The following is a 20,850-nucleotide window of genomic DNA, read 5'->3' as shown; positions in this document are numbered from 1 at the left end:
CCCCCCCCCCCCCACCCCCCCCGGGGCCAGGCGTCTTACCCGCGCAGCAGGTGGTCACTGTCCCGGTCCCGGCAGTCCCGCCGCGCCAGTGGAGGTGGTTCCAACGTCCAGCGTGGCGGGAGGAATCCCATCAAAATTTCCGGGAAAACAAAACCACGCCTCTTCCCTCTGCCTTTCTTCCATTCCACCTCCAGGAACCGCATCTTGCACCGCCTGTCGACCCCGTGGTCCCAATTGCGCTTCCTCCACCCATTCCGACCTTCGTCGACCTCCCCGTCTTCAAGTTTCCGCAGTCCAGCTCGGCCTTGACTTCGGCTTGCCACTTTCATTTTTGTGCCTTGTTCCGCTCGTTCGCGACGACAGTCCGGCAACCTTCCCTCTGAAAACCACCATCAAGCCGATACCGGAACCGACAAGATGGGATACCTCGACGACGAGATCAAGCGCCTCCAGGGCATCATCGCCAACATTGAGTCGCGCGTCCAGGCCCTGGAGAACAGGCAACTGGGCGGCGCTCAGAAGAAGACCCAGGAGGAGCTCCGCATGATCCTGATCGGCCCTCCCGGCGCTGGTATGTGAAAGGAAAACGAGGGAGGAGGGGAAAAAAGTAAAGGGAGCAAGAGGCTCACGCGACGGTCCAACAACACAGGCAAGGGGACTCAGGCGCCCAAGATCAAGGAGAAGTTTAACTGCTGCCACCTGGTAAGGCCAATTGGTCCCTCATTCCGGCGCTGACGATATCGGAGGCTAACGTATGACACTCTCTCCCTTGCGCAGGCCACGGGTGACATGCTGCGGTCCCAGGTCGCCAAGAAGACCCCTCTCGGTCTCGAGGCCAAGAAGATCATGGACGCCGGCGGCCTGGTCAGCGATGACATCGTCATTGGCATGATCAAGGAGGAGCTGGACAACAACCAGGAGTGCAAGGGCGGGTCTGTGCTATTCCGACCATCATCATCATCATCCTGTCTACCAGAGAAAAAGTCCAACCACCACTAACCACTCTCCTCCACAGCTTCATCCTCGACGGCTTCCCCCGCACCGTCCCGCAAGCCGAAGGCCTCGACAAGATGCTCCGCGAGCGCAAGCAGTCCCTGCAGCACGCAGTCGAGCTCAAGATCGACGACGAGCTGCTCGTCTCGCGCATCACGGGCCGCCTGATCCACCCGGCTTCCGGCCGCAGCTACCACACCACCTTCAACCCGCCCAAGGTGCCCATGCGGGACGACGTGACCGGCGAGCCGCTGGTGCAGCGGTCCGACGACAACGCCGAGGCCCTCAAGAAGCGCCTCGCCACCTACCACAAGCAGACCGCCCCCGTCGTCGACTACTACAAGAAGACGGGCATCTGGAAGGCCGTCGACGCCGCCCAGCCGCCCCAGCAGGTCTGGAAGAGCCTGCTGGCCATCTTTGACGGCGACAAGGCCAAGGCCGCCGCCGCCACCTCGTCGAGCTCGGGCGCCCCGAGGTTGGGGAAGCTTGCCGCGAGCTCGTAGATGGGCCATCGCCGCCAACAAGGTGGTGGGGTGGTGGATGTCGTCACGACGAGTGGAATGAGTAGAGGAAAAGGCAGTGGTAGTGATGATGATAATGATGATGATGACGGCAGTGGCAGCAGCAGCGGTGGTGGTGGTGGTGGTGGTGGTGGTGGTGCCGGTGTTGGAGTGAACACGTCTTCTCCTTCCCCCTTACAGGATACGTTGAAGGATGGCACTGCTCCTGGCAGGAAGAAGAAGGCCCTGGACAGGTGGGAAGTCGAATTACTGCTCTAGTTCGGCCGTGGTTGAAGAAGAACACACGCAAAACAAAAAACGGAAGACCACAAAAAACCGGAGCGAGACGAAAAGCGACGGCCTCCCGTCTCGGGGTTGTATGTTATTTCTGTTGTATGGGACCATCAGCGCGGCTGGGGAAGGAAAAAACAGGGTGACTGAAAAAAAAAGGAGAAGGGAGATGAAGTGGCGTTTGGGAGGGCGTTCTGTTCCTGTTCATCCTCTTCTTCTCCATCTGGGCTACCTACTACCTTGACCAGCACAGGTCCTCATTCGGAACGTGCCATAGGGGAAACGGACAACAAAATGGCAAAGGAATGGGCGTTGTTATTCGGTTCTCAGCGCTTGGGTCGGGGTATGTAGATGTTGCCATGCACAGTACGGGGTTCGCGGTCATCGATACCCCTCCCTCTTACACCCACCAACCGACCTCCGGATTGTTTCCCCCTTGGACAGGGTCACTCACTCACCCCTTGGGTAGCGGAGGTTCTACTGAGAGAACACGCCACATGTACTTTTAAACACCCATGTAGAACAACTGCTCTTTTTTTATCTAACCTGCGGAATAACCTGCCGATTCGTACTACCTGAGGTACCTATCTCACAAAACACTGGACCGTCAGTCGATGGCTTCAGGTCCGGGCTGTGTATGTATTACAAGCTACTACCTGACCTGAATCAGCAAAACCTATGATCTATTCAATTTGGGGGGTATATAAGCAAGAACCAAAAAACGAGTGGTCTGAACGTAGCAACGCAAGACCCCAAGCCCCATTTCCATCATCCATGCCCATATCATCCACCCCTTTTCCCCAACACAACAGGCACATGTCTATCCTCCTCCGCCCGCGCGCGTGTGTGTGTCCATGCAGATGGATGCCATAGCAATGTCAAGGAGTAAGTAAAAGAGAAGCAAAGAGGAAAAATGTGATAGGGATGCAACCGGAAACTTGATCCACATGTCCCCCCTGTCTCGCTCCCAGGTGAAGCCACGGAGGAAGGTAGAGGCCGGGCGAAGTCAAGGTCGGTTCCGCTCAGACAGCAGTCAGGGTTGTACTGAGTTCGACCAGAGCAAATGATTTTCGCGCCTTCGCGATAGGCGGGAAAAGGTAAAGCGTGTCTGTCTCCTCAGCTCAAGTACGTGGTCGAAGCCCATGCCCAGGCAATTCTCACCATATACCTGCGTATTCCATGCGTCAGCTAGGGTAAGTCGCTGATGTAGATATGCAGGTGGTTATGGTTTGTTTGGACGGAAGAGACAAATCCAGGTAGGTAGGTGAAACAAAAAACAAACATACCAAAACAGCCCAGCAACAACCCTGCGATTCTCCCCCGGTATTGCCGCTCCTCTTCCCGCCGGATGCTTCGTCAAGCCTGAGCACGAGGAAGCGCACATCAAAACCACCGGGAGCGCGCCGCGCACATGTCGAAGCAACCGCCGCTTCTAGCCCTGTCCCTGTCGGTGCTGGTGCTGCCGTCGTGGCCTCTGGCTCTGCTGCTGCTGCTGCTGCTGCCGGTGATGGTGGAGGAACTAGTCCTACCTCCTCGGCGAGGGCTGCATGACCAAATGGCGCTGCTTGTAGAGCCAGCTGCGGGGTGCGTCCTGGCGGCGCTGGAGGACGACGTGGTTGCTCTGCAGGCGACTGGCCAGGTCGTACCAGGCCGTGGCGATCAAGGCGTTCTCGCGCTGCAGGTTCTTGATTTTCTCCTCGGTGGCGGCCTTGTAGGCGGCCAAGGCGCCGCCGTTCTCGGCCAGCTTGAGACGGCGTTGAAGGTCGTATTTCTCTTGCTCGGATTTCTCGAGTTGCTGTGCCGGAGAAATTAGAAATGCTGTACTTGTGACAGAAACCGGACTCGCGAGCCAAGATGGTAACTCACCTCAATCTTCTGCCTCAAAGCAGCCTTCAACTTTTCAATTTTCTCGGCGTCCTCTTTTCTGCTCTTGGGCTGCGCCTCCTCCTGTCCGGCAGGCTGTTGACCCAAGGCATCATCCAATTTCCGCTGGATCTTCTCCTTGGACACGAGCGCGCCCATAAGCTGCTCTTTCATCTCGTCGAGCTCAAACACCTTTTGGCCGAGCTGCTTACGCGCGGCTTCGAGCTCGGTTCTCAGAGATTCGGAGATGAGCTCGTCTGAGGATTTGAGCACGGCCAGGGCTTCCGTCTGTTCCTGGCCGATTGCGTCCACTGCAGACATGTTGGTCAGCAAACAAGTCTTTTCTCTTTGAGATGCACATGAACCTACAGTCTGTCCTGAGACGGATCAACTCGCGCTCGCGATCAGAAGCCTCGCGCTCGAGCTCCTGGATGCGCTTGCGCAGCGTACCCACGTCCTTGCTCGCGGCGAGCAGGTCGCTGCGCATCTTGAGGAAGGTGGCATCCCTAAATCACTTCGTGTTAACAGGGTCATCTTTTGACATTGCTGGGCTCGACAGCGGATGGGTAGGCACTCACTCTTCTTTCGTAGCACCCTTGGCAAGGGCGTCGAGCTGTTCCTCGGCCAGGGCGTGCTTCCCCATGGCGTCGTTGCACTGCAGGCGATAGTGCTCAACCTTTTGGTGGGCGAGGTCGAGCTCGGCGCGGAGCCTCTCGTTTTCGGACGCCACCGCCATGTTGTTGCGCAGCACGGCATTCTCGGTCTTGAGACGCTGAACCTCGAGACGCAGGGCCATGGCCGGGTCGGCGGTCGTTTCCAGCTCCTGCTCCAGGCTGAATTGGGATGGGCCCATTCCGGGACTGTCGGAGCCGGTCGGCGGGATGTCGCCCATCTGGAGCTGCTCCTGGAGTTCCCTGATCGTATTCTCATCCATGAGGCGCTTCGACTCGAGGTATTCGATACGCCTCCTGAGTTCCTCATTGGCATCGTGAAGAGCGTTCTTGGACTGAAGAGTGAAAATGATCTCCTGCTCGTTGGTGGCCAGCACCTTGACTTTTTCCTCAATCTCCTTTTGCAACCTCCTATTTTGGGCCTTGATTTCGTCGTAGTTCTTGAGTTCCTGCTCCAGCTGGAGGATCTGCTCGTCCAGGATGCGGTTGCGTTGCTGGATGGCGGTCAGATCCTGGGCCTTCTTCTTGTAGTTCTCGAGACCTTTAATGAGCTGTTGTTGCTGTTTTGTCTCGTGCTCCAGCACCTGGACCTTATCTTCGAGGTCCTTAAGGCGCTCGGCTTTGGCGCGCAGGGCCTCGTTCTCCTTCTCTAGACGCTTCGACCGCAGTGTCTCCTTCTCCAGCAGGTCCTCCAGGCGGTCTATCTCGGCCATCTTCTCTCGGATCTCGTTGCGGAGGTCCCTGATGGCACCGGCGGCGTCGGAGCCCCTAGCTCGCTTCAGGGTCGTGAGCTCATCCTGGGCGAGCCTCAAGTCCTGCAGCATCGCCTCGCGTGTGTCGAGGAGCTTGTCCACGCGCGACTGCAGGTCGGCATTCTGCCTCTTGAGGATATCCACCTTGACCTTCATCTGTTCCAGCTCCTCGGCCATGAGCTCCGGGTCGCGGAACGCATGGACGTCAATGTCCTCGGCGACATCGTCGTCTTGGGGCGCGCCGCCGGCCTTTTCCCTCTCGTCCCTCAGCTCCGTCTTGAGGTTGATGATCTTGGCGATCTCGGCCTGGGTGTTGCTATCGAGGGTGAGAATGTTGGGCACGTAGGTGCGTGAGAGGGAGCCCATGCAGGCGGCGGTAAGGAACGCCGAGAGGAACTCGCACAAAGCATTATCGGTGGGATTCTCGGCGATGGCGCGGAATTCGGAAGGTGAAGGGGCGAGGAGAGGGTTGTCGGTGCGCAGGAACCTCGCCAGACCGCGGTACACGGTTTCGAGGTTCTGCCGAAAATCATGGTCCGTCTGCGGGTTCAAGATGAGGCTGGAGGTGCTGAACTCGGGAGCCAGCATCTGCTCGAGGATCTGGCCGAAGATGATGCCATCGCGGAAGTCTTGAAGGGTCTCGGCCTTGTGGCGGGTGTCGAAGGTATTGGCCCATTTTAGGAGAGCGGCCTGGGTAGCCGGGCTGTAGTGTGTTGTCATGGTGGGAGGTGTTGTGGAGGGGGATCGTCCGGGAACGTCTGGCTGGTGCTAGATGGAGGAGAGAGATATCCGGTTGGGAGGGCACCCTTGGTTGAGTTGAGCGGACGCTAGTATGAAATTAGGACTGCACCGCGTCACATAGCTTCCGAGGTCAATACAAGAGAATAAGATGAGGAAAAAAAGCCTTTATGTGGCGCGACTCGTCACTCTTTTCAGGCTTCCGTGTCCCCGCGTTTCATCATTCTCCCGTCGGAGGCGCGTTTGGATGTCAATGGCATTGTTCAGGTTGAAGCTGGCTTGGAGGAGCGGCTCCAGGGGCCAGCCCCACCATGACATTGGCGATAGCGGGTGCTACAGGCGGTGACCAGCTGCCGATTGGCTGGGGGTTGGGGAAGGAGGGGCCCAAGGCTAGCGCTGTTGGGAGAACCTCATTCATCTTTGCGCTTCATCGAGGCACCCCAGAGCGACCAGCATCAATCTGCACCTCTGCACTGAGGTAGGTAGGGAAGCGCATGAGGGCTCTGGATTGTTAGACAACAGGAGACTTCTCTTCCTATTCCCAACCATGCAGTTCAGGTTATGCGAACATTTACCTAGGTCCACCTTGTCCATATCATGCCCCGGACCAGACACATAGGTTGTAACATACGAAGGAGTTAACGGGCATGGAGCTATCTTCATAGACACTGATATAGAGCCCGATGTCAATGGGTGTCGACCAAAAAGAGGCAGCAATCATGTTGAAACGAAGAACAGCTTAAATTTGAATATTCGAGTGCGCGTGCTTGCCGCCTAAGCATTGCCTGGCCCAAAACCATGCCACATCCAGTACGGAGGCATCATCTTGATCGAGCCGTCCGTTGAGGTGGCTCAGTGATCTGAAAAGAAACCCCAATCTCCTGACGCCGTCCAAACACCGTAATCCATCACGAGTCCCTGCGTACAATGCAAGTCGATCGTTTCGTTTCTCCAGCCCGCGAGCGACTTGCCGGTATTGTCGTCATGGTGTGTCGCATCATCTGTTGTCGTCCAAGGCATCACATCGTTTCTCGTGCATCTTCTCCTTCAAAGCTTAAAGACCGACGCCGCCGCCCATGGCGTGAACCTCCTCATCCTCCTCGACCAGGACCTGGTACTCCTTGCCCCATGCCGAAACCGTCTCAAGAACTTTCTCGCCAACCTTGGCCGCGAAACCCCTGGGGAGTGGTCGTTAGCAACCATACATGTGTGCAAAACACTGCCGGAAGCCAGCAAATGTGCCAGTTCATATGCGCGCGTGGGAACACCGGAAGCCGAAAGAAACCTACTTGATCAGCGTGTACTCGTGCGTAATGACGCCGCCGGCCTCGACAACGGCGGCCTTGGCCTTGTTAACGACAGAATCGGGAGTCTCGGGCGGGTAGGTGATGAGGACGGATTTCAAGATGTCAACGGCCATGACGCTGCTGAAGAGCGTGAGGAAGGAAACGAAGATGGCGAACGGCTTCATGTTGGCGGTGTTGCGGCGGTTGATCGTCGGATTTGTCGGCGGTGGTTGTCAAGGCTGTGTTGGTTCGGAAACGAGCGATAGTCGTAGCGTCTGTGAAGTCGCTGGTGTGTTTGATGAAATAAAGATCTTCGTTGCCGAAGAGTTCAAACCGGTATGTTTTTATTTGTTTCGTTGTGGCAAGACAAGGAAAGGATTCCGCATGTTTCCCTCCCACCTTGGATGGCCGCCGTTTTAGAAGGCCCCCCTCGGATGCCGAGCATCGAGATGACGCCAGGCGCCTGCCCAATGCAAGTTCCGAGACAGGCAGCTGATTCCCAGCATTCCCAATCAGGCTTAGTGCGACCTGCTGCAACAGAAGCGGGCAGCAAGCCCAACTGTCTGGTCTGAGCTTCCCTTGTTCACTTGGCCCAAGCGTCCCCCCGCCTCGCAGCAGAGAGCGGGCAGAGGGAACTGCCCGTCAGCCTTCTCTGCGCCTTCCCAGGGTTGCCCAGCCGCGCCCAGGTTCCAGCAGCGGGACACCACCTGCCACAGTCGACGCTAAGCCCGATTGGGTACAGATCTTGGGTTCTGGTCTTGGTGGAAGCGGCGAGGCAGCGAACTGACGACGACAGCCAAACAGCCAACAGCAAACACACCATCACCACGACAAAATATTTCCAACTTTGGAAACTCACAACTGATCTCGATTCCCTCACCACGAATCCCCCAACTTCGCATTGATACGCTACAGACCCATCGTCGACTGCCGAAACCCAGCTCTCCGCCATGCCCGCCACCACCGCAGAGACGCTGTCGCTGGTAACGCGCAACGTCTCAGTTGCCCCTCTGGTGTTGCTGTCCGTCGTCGACCACTACAACCGCACAGAATCCTACAAGAGCAAGACAAAGCGTGTGGTCGGTGTGCTATTAGGACAGAACGACGGCAAGAATGTCCGCGTGTCAAACAGCTTCGCAGGTCAGCACCATCACAGGCCTCCTCTCCAACCCGGGCCTGAGCTGACCGTTGGTTGCAACTTTTAGTTCCCTTCGAGGAGGATGACAAGGACCCATCAGTGTGGTTCCTCGACCACAACTATGTCGAATCCATGAACGACATGTTCAAGAAGGTCAATGCCCGCGAGAAGTTAATAGGCTGGTACCACTCAGGCCCGAAGCTCCGCGCATCCGACCTCGAGATCAACGAGCTCTTCAAGCGCTACACCCCGAACCCGCTGCTCGTCATTATCGATGTCCAGCCTAAAGAAGCCGGCGTCCCGACAGACGCTTACTTTGCCGTCGAGGAGATCAAGGATGTACGTCCCCGAACAGAAACAGGAGCTATACCCCGCGCTACCCCCCGCCACATTATTCGTGCCAACTAACCACATATCGGTCCGCCATCAGGACGGAACCACCACTTCCAAAACCTTCGTCCACACCCCGTCCATCATCGAAGCCGAAGAGGCCGAAGAGATCGGCGTCGAGCACCTCCTGCGCGACATCCGCGACGTGGCGGTCGGCACGCTCTCGACCCGCCTGACCAACCAGCTCCAGTCTCTCCAGGGCCTGCACCTCCGCCTGCGCGACATCGCCAACTACCTCCAAAAGGTCCTCGACGGCCAGCTGCCCGTCAACCACGCCATCCTCGGCAACCTGCAGGACGTGTTCAACCTCCTTCCGAACCTGTCGACGCCCAAGCACGGCTCCGCCAAGGGCGAGACGGAGCTGCAGTACGCGCTGAGCGTCAAGACCAACGACCAGCTCATGGCCATCTATCTGAGCAGCCTGATCCGCGCCATCACGGCGTTCCATGACTTGATCGAGAACAAGATCCAGAACCGCCAACAGCAGGAGGAGAAGGACGCGGCCAAGAAGGACGAGGGAGAGAAGAAGGAGGGCAGTCCCGCGGCGAATGGGGAGGGGAAGGAAGGCGGGGAGAAGGAGAAGGAAGGGGGTAAGGAGAAGAAGAAATAGGTGGTAGAACCAAGATAGGGGGAAAAGAAGGGGTCGGGACGGCGCAAAGATAGATGCCGCTCGCGCGTTGTCTGTGTGGAACAGCCTGCGCTAGCTCGAGAGATAGGTAATTCGAGCTTGTCGTGGCTGTGGACGATTTATTCGCGGCCACGTTTGGTGGTATGATGTGCTTCTCCGGCATGATATTGCTGTGTCTTTGATCTACGATCCCGGTCTTGATGTCCCTTTGTGCCGGACATACCAGCCAGGCTACAAGACCTGATCAAACCATACATACCATCATCCTCCGGACATGACGACAGAGTTTACACGTCCCTCTTAATTTAGCCTGTCAAACCCCCAGATCTCCTTTCTCCCTCATCTTTATGAGGTAGATCTCCCTTTTCCTCTCTTCCAACGCACCTAAGGTACCCCGCTCACATGATCCCTCAACCCTACCTACTGCCCCTCCAACTCATACCAGCCAGCTCCAAAGACTTCAACACCAGCCTCACCGCCATCGCGTCTGACTGAAACCAAAGTATGTCCCTGAGGCAAGAAAAAGTAGGTAAGGTAGGCTGATTCCTCAAACATCAACCGCCAGCCCAGCCACCTCCGCCAAACTCGCCGCGCTCCTCCAAACCACGTACCGCCCCAGTACTGTGTCCCACCGCTCCGCCAGGACGCACGCGAGGAGGTGCTTGCAGAGAGGCGGGGCGGGGTCGAGGCTGAGGTTTCCGAAGGTCCAGGGGAGTTGTTGTTGCTCTCCTTCGTCCTCCTCCTGCTGGTCTTCGACTTGTGGAGGTTGTTGGTCTGGTTGTGGAAGTTGTTGGTCTTGGCCACCTGCTTCTGCCCCTGCTTCTGCTTCTACTCCTGCTGCTGCTGTGATCGTAAGAGCAGGAGCAGGAGCAGGAACAGGAGTCATAGCAGTAGCACCGGCGGCAGCGGAGGCGACGGAAGCGAAGGCGAACGCCGCACAGGTGCAATGCCATGCCCTTGTCCGCACGACGTAGCAGCTTGCTTGTTGTTGTTTCACTGGCTTTCCCGATGTCGTTGTCGATGCTGCCGTTGCTGCTGTCCCGGCAGTGCTAGTCGTCGTCGTGCCTGCACCAGCGGCGGTGGCAGAAGAAGAGGAAGACGAGGAAGACTGGACGAGGTAAAACTCGGCGATTCTTCTTTTCAACCCCCCTCTCTTCTCCCGCTGCTGCTCTTGGTGCTTCTTCTTCCCCTCGTCTGGTTGTGGGTTATGTTGTTCATCCCTGCTGCCAGTGCCGCTGCTGTGTCCGGCCTCACCAACACCGTCGCCAACAGGTCCGACATTGCTGCCGGCCTCTTCCCCTCTTAATAAGCCAGGCCCAGGTCCAGAACCACTACCACTACCCCTCCCATCCCTTCCATCCTGCTCGGGCAACACAACACCCACAACCCCGCCCCTGTCCAAGAGATCTAGCGCAGGTAAAACCAGGGACGGGTAGAGCACGTGTAGCGTGGTGAGGAGGTGGCGGTGGTTTGGCGGGACGAGGCGGAGGGGGTTGGTATTGGCATTGTTGGTATTGTCGCTGGCGGTCCTGTCTGTGCTTGTGTTGTTGCTGTTATTGGGGATGGGGTTTAGGGGGATGGCGCTGATGGCGTCGAAGAGGGAGGTGAGGAGGGTACGGGTGGTGGGGAGGGTACGGGTGGTGGGGAGGGTTGGGGTTGATGATGATGGTCGTGGTGGTGTCATGACGGTTTGGGAGTCGGTGGGGGAAATTGTGTCTGTTGAGCGTGTTGTTGAGTTCTTGGTTGTTAATGTGTTGTTCAGTTGACCGTTCTCAGGTCGAGTTAGTCGAGTTTCTGCAGTGACGTCGGGTTGCTGTGATGCTGGGGTTGTTAAGCACATGCACAAGGTTGAATTGTTTCTAGGGCAGAATCGCGGAGGGCGAAGGTTTGAAAAATGGAAGTGTTGAGTGAAGCAGGGTTGAAACAGTCTGGACTTGAACAAAATTAACTACTATATTTTCTTGACGCCTTGCACCCGAAAAACCATATCTACCGTAAGTCGCCATGCGGACACCATCCCAGTATTAATTTACACATTTTTTCTTCTCTCCCGTCTATACCCATTCCCTCGGATTTTGCAGCACCTCCACCAGCTTGGCCTCCTCACTACCCGGTTCCGGCTCAAACATGTACTTCCACGTCGCCGTCAAGGGCATGCTCATGAGGATGCTCTCGACGCGCGCGCCAGGCGTCATCAGCCCGAACGCCGTCCCGCGGTCGTGCACCAGGTTGAACTCGACGTACCTGCCGCGGCGGATCTGCTGCCACTCCTTCTGCTTCTCGTTGTAGGGCAGGTCCTTGCGGCGCTGGACGATGGGGATGTATGTTGGGACAAACGACCGCAGGGCGTCCTGCACGAAGGCGAACAGCTCCTCGCGGCTGGCCGTGCCCTCGTCCAGGTCGTCGAAGAAGATGCCGCCGATGCCGCGCGACTCGTTGCGGTGCTTGTTGTAAAAGTACTCGTCGCACCACTTCTTGAAGCGCGGGTAGTAGGTGGGGTTGTGCTTGTCGCAGACGTCCTTGAGCGACTTGTGGAACTGCACCGCGTCCTCCTCGAAGAGGTAGCTCGGGGTCAGGTCGGCGCCGCCGCCGAACCACCAGGTGCCCGACGAGCCGTCCGGGTTGGCGGTTTCGAAGTAGCGGTAGTTGAGGTGGACGGTCGGCGCCATGGGGTTGTACGGGTGGACGATCATGCTGAGGCCGGCGGCGAAAAACTCGAGGCTCTCAGGGATGTTGTTGTCGGGCGCAATGTTCTTGTGGTTGGCGCGCATCTTGAGAATGGCAGCCTTGGGGAGAGTGCCGTAGACGACGCTGACGCCGACGCCGGCCTTCTCGAAGACCTTGCCCTCCTGCAGCACGCAGCTGATGCCGCCGCCGCCCTCCTTGCGCGTCCACTCATCTACGCGGAACTTGGTGCCGTCCAGCTCCTCAAGCGCCTTAACAATTTCCTTCTGCTGCTCCTTGACGAACTTTTCCATGCGCAGGCGCATGGGCGACTCGTCCGAGATGCCCTGGGCTTCCCGGAGCTGTTGGTCGCGCTCGGCGAGCGTGTCCGCCTTCAAGGGTTCCTCTTTGGCCTGCGCAGCGCCGTTACGTTAGGAACCGAGCATGGGAGGCCACGTCGCAAGGATTTGCGAGCGCCGGCAGCCGGAGCAAAGACATACCATCTTGAATCCTAGGGTGGCTGAGAAAATAACACCAAATCCCACTACCCAGGCAAAGTGTGCGTTTGACGGCGGGGCAGCTCGGCTAGACGCTGACGCTGATGCTAAGGAACGCACAGAAGTCGTAGAATTGGTGGGCGAGACTCTTGAGCCGATACGGGAGATCAATTGACTGCGTAGCCTGGATTGCGGAGAGCAGAGACGGAGTATGGGCCGGCAGGATGCCATGGTGGCCGGGCCGGCTTATATACGGAAATACTACGTACTCCGGAGCACACGGAGGGTAGCGTGGTGGGAACGGTGCCGAGGGTCGGGAGGTGGAAGAATCAGGCGATTCCGGGCCCCAGCATGAGGCCACTTTCCCTAGCCACTGTCTCGTTGACAGGCGTCAAGCCGGGACACACCGCGGAGATGATGTTCTCGAAGCCAGACAAATCCGAGTACTGCCGGTGCTGACAGGCCGGATGCGTCTCGGACGACTCCAGGGTCAGAATCGCATGTTTGCAGCATGCATTATGTCCATCCAAAGAACTTCTCTAAAAGAGAGAGGCCCGCATTCTGGGCTCGGCGTTCAAGGATCGTCGCCACTGCTACAGTCGCAGTGCAACGAGGGACAATGCCCCTCGGCGTCACCCGCAGCGCTTCCCGCGGGGTTTCCAGAACAAACTCAACCCCTTGCATCTGCGCAAGAGGGAGAGAAGCGGGGCATCCCGTCAAGCTGACAGCGTTCTGTTCTGTCCACCTCATGGACGAAGGCAACCTGAACTGCAAGAGTGACTGTTTCACGTGATGTATGGAAGCAAAGATGCTCAGCTTCAGCACGAGATGGGAGACCTGAGGGCGTCTTGTCCGGATGACATCAGTCCCATTTGTGCTAAGTTCGCAAACGTACTCGAAGGACAGTTGGGCGACCCGGTCAGCGTTCGCCATTGATCCTCCCTCAGGGATGCAGTCGTACAGAGAGTGTACAAGTAAAGCCTCAAGAGTCTGGCTTGTAAGGACACATATTCCTGGAACAGCAGCCTTGACAGGTGCCAGCCAGCGTGCAAATCTTGCAACACAAAAGACAGCAAACAAGGCCATCGACTCCTTGCACAAAGACTGACTCAAGCTCATGGAATGGATGGTTCAAAGTTGTTGAGACGGGACTGGGGCGACTGAGGTGAGGCGTCCAAAGAGCACCTGCCTTGGCATTGCCATGTGAGCCCGCCGACTGACGCAGCCAGGCTGCCTTGAGGCTAATCCTAAAACAGCAACCGACCCACCTATATCCCTCTTCCATTTGGTCATCGGGTCAGCCCCGCCTCTTGTCTCCTGGGTGGTGAACCGCCGCCCGCTGCCTTCAGCCTGACCACTCCCCCAGCGTTTATCAGCGCTGAGGACGAACAACAGGACTTTAGCCTTTACATCAATTTCCTCCTCGGCTTCTGATTCCATCTTCCATAGCCATCGACCCCTTTCCCTCATAAAGGTACGCGTCTCCGTCATCGTTTTTGCACTCCCTTAAAGACCCACGCACCACACCGCCATCCTTGGTTACTCCAGGAACCGTACCTTACCGCTGATCGCATACTTGCTCCCGTACCCTCCAGACCAAACCCTCTCTCACTCTCTCCCTCTCCCTCAACAACGACTAGAACAGAACTCCCTCACCAAACCGCCAAAATGCGCAGCAAGTTCAAGGACGAGCACCCCTTTGAGAAGCGCAAGGCCGAGGCCGAGCGCATCCGCCAGAAGTACTCCGACCGCATCCCGGTACGTCATCATCATGACCCCAGGCGGTGAAGCCGACCAGCCTTCGCCGCCGACTCTCCGCTCAGATGTCGCATCAATCATCGCAATCACAAAACAAACATTCGCTAACCTCTCTGCGCGCGCGCGCGCATATATAGGTCATCTGCGAGAAGGTGGAAAAGAGCGACATCGCCACCATCGACAAGAAGAAGTACCTGGTGCCCGCGGACCTGACGGTCGGCCAGTTCGTCTATGTCATCCGCAAGCGCATCAAGCTGTCGCCCGAGAAGGCCATCTTCATCTTCGTCGATGAGACCCTCCCGCCAACCGCCGCGCTCATGAGCAGCATCTACGAGGAGCATAAGGATGAGGATGGGTATGTTGCTCTCTCGTCCTTCTTCTGTTCTGCCTGTCTGCCGGTCCATCACCTGAGCGCATGCATGACTAACACGGTGTGCCTACGCAGGTTCCTTTACATCACCTACTCGGGCGAGAACACGTTCGGCGCTTTCGAAACTGCCTAAGCGCTGACTCGTGGGTTTGCCGGTGATGAAATAGCCCTTTATTTTCCTCTTGTTTTTCCCTTTAGATGTGTCTAATGCGGCGTTCTTGGGATTTGGTCTTTGGGATGCGGAGAGGTCGCACCACGGATGGCTGGGACTGGGGGACATTGGAGTGTACCTTCCTGCACTGCGTTTCTTGTTGACCCTGTCTCAGTTGGCATGGGGTTTGGGGTTGGTTCGAGGTGTCGTCTCTGGAGCAGCAGCAGTAGCAGCAGCAGCGCGGTTCAACATGGTCACCTCGGTGACAGGTCAGTTGGCAGACACAGGGGAAGCGTCAGCGGGCCACATAGAGTCAGCCAGATTGGTCATCTGACTCGGCCCGAACTAAGTAATCCCCCTGTTGTTGTTCGCCGGCGGTGAAGGTATCCGGGCCGCAGTCTCTCCAGGTTTTGGTCAACTCCTGGAGTACCTTCTCAGCCGGCGTCTGCTGCTGTTGCTGCTGCCATGGTGCTAGTTACTCGCCACGAATCAAAGGCACACGTATTAATTTGTTTTTTTGGCTTTGCTTATTATCATCCTTGGTTCTCGGTATCGCTGCGTGAAGCTCTCGTGTCTTGACTATTACCACTTACTGTGTCCAAGTGAAAGTGGAGGCCGTAACCTGGAAGTGCCTTACTTGGTTAGGGGAAGCCATCCCTGCAACCGCCGCCGGCTTGGCTGCCACCTCGGCACCATTAGGCTCCGGGTCCCGGTCCCGGTCCCGGTCCCGATACGGAGCGGACCTCTGTCGGAGCGGAGCTGCCCGGCCTGGTCAGGAAAAGGAGGCATTGCTCTTTGCTTTTACCAGACGCGGCGGTGACCGGGATCCTGGGGAGAGGTTCATGGCGTGAGGAGGCTTGGTTGTCAGATAGGGTTAGGAGAACCGGTTGGGGATCTTAATAAAACAATATCCAACAAACTATGCACGTCTCGGCCGCCAGCTTTGTCGGGACTCTTTATGACGAAGCATCATGTAGATTGGACTTGGTGTGGTCTGTCCCTGCTCGGAACTGGGAACACCACCACAGCCCAACGACCGACACGACACGACGCTCGCGATGGTGTCCTGGGTGTCGTAATATCGGGTGAACTGATGGATGGACGTGGAGTTGGGAGCCTGGGATTCATACGTGGATGACAGCAGCACATGGGGGAAATGTATACCCGTACATATCTAGGTTACCCTGGATAGTTCCAAGGTGGTCTGGTAGGTAGGTAGGGAGGTAGGTAGGGAGGTAGGTAGGTACCTATAGGCTGAGAGATGGATAGGAATGAATGTCTCCCGACTCGTACGTACCAACTTGGGACATTTTGTTACCAACCCTCTGGGATCAGTCATTCATTCATTCATTCAATCTCCTGGCTCCGATAAGATCAGAGACTGTCGTGGATTCTGTGGAAGATTTGGGGAAGGGGTGGTTAATTCACTAGAGATAGGGCGTCTGAGAGATCTAGGTCGGTAAGATATCTGACCGCATTCTCTTGGTCGTCGTTGTTGTTGATTCCTCTCTCGATTCAGGTTGTTATCGTCTGCCCGGATCTCGGGAGATACTTGGTACACACTGAGATGGGTTGAGCTCAATATCCATACCTATGCACGGAGTAAACGGAGAGCTACGTACAGTACTCACCCATATAACATTTCCTCGAGGCGCTGCGGTTGCTGTTCAAAGTCAAGCCATGCTTCTGCCCCCTTATGGGTGGTATATCGACATTCCCTTTGTTGGTATGCAATGAAGATGTCATGGCGGCGTGTCCTCTCTTTCTCTCCAGAAGAGGAGGAACCAAGTCCAGTTGGAAACAACCTGCATACCCCCAAATTCATGGCCTCTTGCTTTCAGAGCAGAGAGAGAGAAGTGTGGTGATATGGATTTGGAAACAGGCCACCTAATAAGAGGTCAGTCAGGTATAGATAGAAGCCCCGCCCAGCAACATATGTTTATTGCAAGATGATAAACAAGCACAAGGTACGCCGATGGGTTGTCAAGTCAGTCATACATCAGAAGCCTCTGAGGGTGCTTAGGGAGTCAACCACATCATCAACAATTCACAGCGAGCAGCGAACTACCCGAGGTAGGCACATAGAATCAGTAATACATATCCATTTGCATCAAAAACACGACAATAGTTCAGGTAGTTAGGAAGTAACTAGTTAGTAAAACCGTTAACACGTGGCACCCCTCCTTTTCCCCTTCCTCCCCAGCAGACGAAGACCACACACATACACACACACACCCCTTTTCCACTTCCACACATACATCATTCCTTGAGACCAACCACGTTTGATTGAGCAGATAGATACCCTGACTTTGACTCAAGTTGTGCTGAACAACAGCAACAACTCCAAACAAAAATTAAGAAACGCAAAATGAAACCAATCAACCAATCAATCCATCAACCAAGAAACCCCCTCCCCCTTGTTGATAATAGCTAATAACAATAAAACCTTGATGACGCCCCATGTTGTTAAGATCGAGTGTGGTTTTGCAAATCAACAGAAAAACAACAACAGAGAGATAACAATATAGCAACTCAGCAGTAGCAGTAGTAGTAGCAGCAGTAGCAGCAGCAAAATACCACGATGATACTAAAAAGAGAACCCTTAATACAACGCCTCCCAGCCGGAAATCACCCAGCGGTGGCGATAGACCATGACCCCATAACCAGCCACCCAAAGCGAGAAAAAGGGGTAGGGTAGGTGCCCAGGAAGGTAGGCACGCAGGAGGTCGACGAGGAGGAGGGGCGGACGGGGTGAAGAGGGGGAGAAGGAGGAGGAGCAGAGATGCTGGGAGTTAGGTAGGATAGGATAGCGTGGGTAGGTAGGTAGGTAGTGGTCGTAGTAGGAGGCGTGTATCGTCCATCCGTCCGTCCGTCTGTCCGTCCATCCGTACGTGTCAACCGTCGTCGTCGTCATTGACTTCGTGGTCATTTGCCGTCGTGACTCGTCGTGTCGTCGCTGACATAACGCTCCTCTCCTTCCTGTTTTCCCCTCCCGCCCCGAACCTCCCTTTTCCCCATCACCTGCTTTCCCATTCCCCGTTACCCGCTGTCGATGGCAACACTCCCAACCCGCACCAACCAACACCAGCCAACCAACCAGCCAGCCATGACACATAACATCACACCATGCCTTTTGCTTTTTTTGTTTGTTCATGCTGTACTCATGAGGTGCATCTTCATATGAAGCCCACACCAACCCTCTTCTTCATCATACCGGGTTCGTCCCCGTCTTATGCCGTTTCGGCATCCTCGGCGTGGGCGGCTGCTTCCCCTTAATCTGCACGCCGTTCAGCTGAGGCGTCCCGATGGGCACGGGCGTGGGCGCCGAGGTCGGCCCCTGCCCGGCATCTTCCTCCGCCTTCACTGTCGACGGCCGTCTCCTCTTATTGCTCCCCTGCGCGGGCGAGGTGTTTGCGCTCGGGCCGCTGGAGCTGGTCCCCTGCTGGCTTGCCTGGACCTGCATCATGGGCGCGGCCATCTGGCCTGGGACTGGAGATCCCGTAACATGCGGCGAGCCGGGGAGCATCGAGTTGGCCATGGCTGGGCTTGCGCCCATGGGGAACTGGCCGAAGCTGGGGGTGCGAGGCCCCGGGGCGCCGGGGCCTTGCGGCATGTTGCCGACACCGCCGGGCTGGCCGTTCATACCTTGCGCGGAGGCGTTGAGTTGGTTGACGTATTGATCCAGGGCCGCGTACGGAGCGAGGCCGGGATGGGAGTGGTAGTAGTTGAAGAGGGGGTTCATCTGGCCCATGATCTCGACCATCTTCAGAGGAGTTAGAGTTGACAATATAGGTTGTTGTAAACAGGCGAGTCAACACATACCTCAAGGAATTGATACACAGCCTCCGTGACGCCCGCGTTGCTCTTCACATTGGAATGGGGGAGCTCGAGATCCGGAGGTGGCCCTGATGGCATCTTGAACGGCCGAGGCTTACCCTTCTTATTCATTTCTGGCGAAGCCTTGGGGTCCTGCGGGTTGAGGCCGCGCCACTCCTTGACCCAGTTGTGTGAGGGCCGGGCTGCTTGAATCACGAGCCGCCTGGAGATGTACTCCTCGTGATTGCTCGTCTCGAACTCGAAAATATCAAACTTTTGCTCGTTGTCGAACTGGACGCGGAGAGTGCCGTTGGCAACGACCTAGAACATAGTCAGTATTGATTGTTTGCGTCCACGCAACCTGATTTTCAACTTACATGTGCGCCGTCCTCGAACCAGTAGACGAGGCTAGCCTTGTCGTTCCATAGAATGTGGCAGTCGTTGGGCATGGGCTTATCGACCGTGACCTTGTCGAGAACCAACTGCATCGTTTTGACTCCGCTGTCGAAGTGAGTGTGGAAATAGCGAGCGATGGCGGGGTACGCGATCTCGTAGTGCTTTGCCTGGGTCGAGTCGTCACCTTCCTTGAACAGGATAGTGTGCTTCAAGACGCCCTTCTGGGAGAAGAACTGCCTGACAAAGTTGTTCCAGTACTCCAGGTCGTCTCTGGTTTTGGATCCCTACAAGAATGACCAAATCAGCAGCTAGAAACAAAAGCAGGGCAATGGGAACATACAGGGAACCCGCTAAGAGCCTCGCTAAAGTGCATAAGCCTGAGCATGTATATGCTCCTCAGATCTCTCCTCTGCTGTATTAAAGTCTGCTGGGCGGCCAGTGCCATGTTTGCAACATGTTGTTGATGTTGCTGCTGCTGTTGCTGTTGTTGTTGTTGCTGTTGCTGTTGCTGCTGCTGCTGCTGCTGTTGCTGCTGTTGTACTTGGGCTTGCATCTGGGCGACCAGTTGAGCGGTATGTTGCGGCTGAGTGGTCTGCGGTGGCGCTTGAGGTTGCTGTTGAGGGTTCGGTTGGGGTGTTGGCGCCTGGTTTGGACCCGGAGTCGACGCCGGCCCGCCCGGTGTTGGGGCAGTCTGTCCAGGCTGCTGGGGTTGCTGCTGTTGCTGCTGCTGCTGCTGCTGCTGCTGTTGCTGCTGCGGCTGCGGCTGCGGCTGTTGCTGGCCAGGCGGTGGTGGCTGCTGAGGTTGTTGCTGTGGTGGAGGTTGGGGAGTCTGGACTCCAGGACCCTGCGGCGGGGCCTGAGTAGTCTGAACGGCTTGGGCTGCTTGAGCGGCCTGAGCAGCCTGAGCAGCCTGAGCGGCTTGATGAGCGGCTTGCGCCTGTTGGGCCTGTTGCTGAGCTTGTTGGGCCTGTTGCTGGGCCTGCTGGACCTGGGCTTGCTGAGCTTGCAGAGCAGCGATCTGGTGTGCTTGAAGGTTGAGCGGTTGCTGGGGGTTCATAGGATGTTGGTTCAAGTTTCCTGGTTGTCCACCCATTCCCTGCTGGACGGCGAGATGGTGGAGCATGCCGGCCTGACATGGCGACGTTGGTTAGCACAAGCAGTCTACGAGAAGGAACACCTACACGGCTTGCCGTGGGCGGATGGGAAGTTGACCAAGCGCCCGCGCTGGCTGGGATTTGTCTTACGTTCAAGGGCTGGCCCTGCTGTTGTTGAGCGAATTGCGGCTGTTGAAAATGAACGGGGGCAGCTACCGGAATTCTCCTCAAGGCGGCCATCTGGGCAGGAGTCATCTGGCCCATGGGCACTCCTCCCATCTGCGACGGGTTCATGTTTTGGTAGGCGGCGGCATGTTGGGCCTGGGCGGCCTGGGCCTGGGCCTGGGCAATGAAGGCCTGCTGCCTCTGCTGTAACAGGAGCCTATGTTGCTGCAACATGGCGGGATTGTTTGCGTCTACATGACATCATGACAAGTCAGCGGCGCACTTTTCACAAGGGGTGGCAGCCTGGCACCGCAGACCGGAAGGCATGCAGTCGAAGCCATGGAAGGAGACTACTAACACATTTGAGGATGGAACATCTGGGGCTGGGCTGGATTGAGGTGCTGCATGGCGGCGTGGGTGGCGGGCGTTCCAGGAGGCATGCCTCCCATGAGAGCGGCAGTGTTCATCTGGCCGGCGGGACCAGAGACGCCAATGTGGCCGACGAGCTGGTGTGGCATGCCACCGGGAGCGGCGCCGGGCTGGCTGGGATTATGCGCCATGCCGGGCGCGGCCATGGGATGGCCCGGCGGCGCGCCGGGATGTTGCTGCATCCCCGCGGGATGCGGCGTGAAGCCGGGTCCCATGCTGGCCATCATCTTCGGGAGAGGCCGGTGATGCACCGAGCAGAC

The 20,850-nt window shown here is 56.8% G+C and overlaps 14 protein-coding genes across 14 annotated transcripts in view; 6 read left to right on the top strand and 8 right to left on the bottom strand.

Moving 5' to 3' along the window:
* Window positions 1-383, top strand: part of VTJ04DRAFT_8835 (uncharacterized protein) — a gene marked incomplete at both ends in the record, with an annotated part of 1,318 nt that extends 935 nt beyond the window's left edge. The window contains one exon of the mRNA XM_069367315.1: window positions 31-383. Within this exon, the coding sequence (XP_069215656.1) occupies window positions 31-383 (353 nt within the window). The remainder of the gene's footprint in view (window positions 1-30) is intronic.
* A 34-nt stretch (window positions 384-417) lies between these two features.
* On the top strand, window positions 418-1,496 carry VTJ04DRAFT_8834 (uncharacterized protein; the record flags this gene model as incomplete). The annotated part of the gene is made up of 4 exons (XM_069367314.1): window positions 418-571; window positions 650-702; window positions 778-932; window positions 1,016-1,496. The coding sequence occupies 4 exons, from the start codon at window positions 418-420 to the stop codon at window positions 1,494-1,496; spliced, it is 843 nt and encodes a 280-aa protein (XP_069215655.1).
* Window positions 1,497-1,553: 57 nt separating this feature from the next.
* On the top strand, window positions 1,554-2,293 carry VTJ04DRAFT_8833 (uncharacterized protein; the record flags this gene model as incomplete). The annotated part of the gene is made up of 3 exons (XM_069367313.1): window positions 1,554-1,754; window positions 1,819-1,926; window positions 1,973-2,293. 3 exons carry the CDS (start codon window positions 1,554-1,556, stop codon window positions 2,291-2,293), a joined length of 630 nt encoding a protein of 209 aa, XP_069215654.1.
* Window positions 2,294-3,309: 1,016 nt separating this feature from the next.
* On the bottom strand, window positions 3,310-5,790 carry VTJ04DRAFT_8832 (uncharacterized protein; the record flags this gene model as incomplete). Its single annotated transcript, XM_069367312.1, has 4 exons — window positions 3,310-3,579; window positions 3,651-3,958; window positions 4,017-4,153; window positions 4,226-5,790. The coding sequence occupies 4 exons, from the start codon at window positions 5,788-5,790 to the stop codon at window positions 3,310-3,312; spliced, it is 2,280 nt and encodes a 759-aa protein (XP_069215653.1).
* Window positions 5,791-6,547: 757 nt separating this feature from the next.
* On the bottom strand, window positions 6,548-6,828 carry VTJ04DRAFT_8831 (uncharacterized protein; the record flags this gene model as incomplete). Its single annotated transcript, XM_069367311.1, has 2 exons — window positions 6,548-6,633; window positions 6,681-6,828. 2 exons carry the CDS (start codon window positions 6,826-6,828, stop codon window positions 6,548-6,550), a joined length of 234 nt encoding a protein of 77 aa, XP_069215652.1.
* A 34-nt stretch (window positions 6,829-6,862) lies between these two features.
* On the bottom strand, window positions 6,863-7,279 carry VTJ04DRAFT_8830 (uncharacterized protein; the record flags this gene model as incomplete). The annotated part of the gene is made up of 2 exons (XM_069367310.1): window positions 6,863-6,986; window positions 7,098-7,279. The coding sequence occupies 2 exons, from the start codon at window positions 7,277-7,279 to the stop codon at window positions 6,863-6,865; spliced, it is 306 nt and encodes a 101-aa protein (XP_069215651.1).
* A 765-nt stretch (window positions 7,280-8,044) lies between these two features.
* VTJ04DRAFT_8829 (uncharacterized protein) lies at window positions 8,045-9,232 on the top strand (the record flags this gene model as incomplete). The annotated part of the gene is made up of 3 exons (XM_069367308.1): window positions 8,045-8,234; window positions 8,300-8,571; window positions 8,663-9,232. The coding sequence occupies 3 exons, from the start codon at window positions 8,045-8,047 to the stop codon at window positions 9,230-9,232; spliced, it is 1,032 nt and encodes a 343-aa protein (XP_069215650.1).
* A 565-nt stretch (window positions 9,233-9,797) lies between these two features.
* Window positions 9,798-10,934, bottom strand: VTJ04DRAFT_8828 (uncharacterized protein; the record flags this gene model as incomplete). The annotated part of the gene is made up of 1 exon (XM_069367307.1): window positions 9,798-10,934. One exon carries the CDS (start codon window positions 10,932-10,934, stop codon window positions 9,798-9,800), a length of 1,137 nt encoding a protein of 378 aa, XP_069215649.1.
* Window positions 10,935-11,304: 370 nt separating this feature from the next.
* VTJ04DRAFT_8827 (uncharacterized protein) lies at window positions 11,305-12,642 on the bottom strand (the record flags this gene model as incomplete). The annotated part of the gene is made up of 2 exons (XM_069367306.1): window positions 11,305-12,327; window positions 12,415-12,642. The coding sequence occupies 2 exons, from the start codon at window positions 12,640-12,642 to the stop codon at window positions 11,305-11,307; spliced, it is 1,251 nt and encodes a 416-aa protein (XP_069215648.1).
* Window positions 12,643-14,079: 1,437 nt separating this feature from the next.
* On the top strand, window positions 14,080-14,672 carry VTJ04DRAFT_8826 (uncharacterized protein; the record flags this gene model as incomplete). Its single annotated transcript, XM_069367305.1, has 3 exons — window positions 14,080-14,169; window positions 14,307-14,524; window positions 14,615-14,672. The coding sequence occupies 3 exons, from the start codon at window positions 14,080-14,082 to the stop codon at window positions 14,670-14,672; spliced, it is 366 nt and encodes a 121-aa protein (XP_069215647.1).
* Window positions 14,673-14,870: 198 nt separating this feature from the next.
* On the top strand, window positions 14,871-15,071 carry VTJ04DRAFT_8825 (uncharacterized protein; the record flags this gene model as incomplete). The annotated part of the gene is made up of 1 exon (XM_069367304.1): window positions 14,871-15,071. One exon carries the CDS (start codon window positions 14,871-14,873, stop codon window positions 15,069-15,071), a length of 201 nt encoding a protein of 66 aa, XP_069215646.1.
* A 33-nt stretch (window positions 15,072-15,104) lies between these two features.
* Window positions 15,105-16,000, bottom strand: VTJ04DRAFT_8824 (uncharacterized protein; the record flags this gene model as incomplete). Its single annotated transcript, XM_069367303.1, has 3 exons — window positions 15,105-15,161; window positions 15,328-15,458; window positions 15,988-16,000. 3 exons carry the CDS (start codon window positions 15,998-16,000, stop codon window positions 15,105-15,107), a joined length of 201 nt encoding a protein of 66 aa, XP_069215645.1.
* A 1,292-nt stretch (window positions 16,001-17,292) lies between these two features.
* VTJ04DRAFT_8823 (uncharacterized protein) lies at window positions 17,293-17,844 on the bottom strand (the record flags this gene model as incomplete). The annotated part of the gene is made up of 1 exon (XM_069367302.1): window positions 17,293-17,844. One exon carries the CDS (start codon window positions 17,842-17,844, stop codon window positions 17,293-17,295), a length of 552 nt encoding a protein of 183 aa, XP_069215644.1.
* A 54-nt stretch (window positions 17,845-17,898) lies between these two features.
* Window positions 17,899-20,817, bottom strand: VTJ04DRAFT_8822 (uncharacterized protein; the record flags this gene model as incomplete). The annotated part of the gene is made up of 6 exons (XM_069367301.1): window positions 17,899-18,453; window positions 18,513-18,827; window positions 18,884-19,186; window positions 19,243-20,031; window positions 20,147-20,412; window positions 20,520-20,817. The coding sequence occupies 6 exons, from the start codon at window positions 20,815-20,817 to the stop codon at window positions 17,899-17,901; spliced, it is 2,526 nt and encodes an 841-aa protein (XP_069215643.1).
* Window positions 20,818-20,850: the final 33 nt, after the last annotated feature.

Source organism: Mycothermus thermophilus (assembly GCF_041956435.1).
Source record: "Mycothermus thermophilus strain CBS 625.91 unplaced genomic scaffold VTJ04scaffold_6, whole genome shotgun sequence".
Taxonomy (NCBI): Eukaryota; Fungi; Ascomycota; class Sordariomycetes; order Sordariales; family Chaetomiaceae; genus Mycothermus; species Mycothermus thermophilus.
The sequence above is the reverse complement of the archived record's forward strand: the minus strand, read 5'-3'. Positions and strand labels throughout refer to the sequence as shown.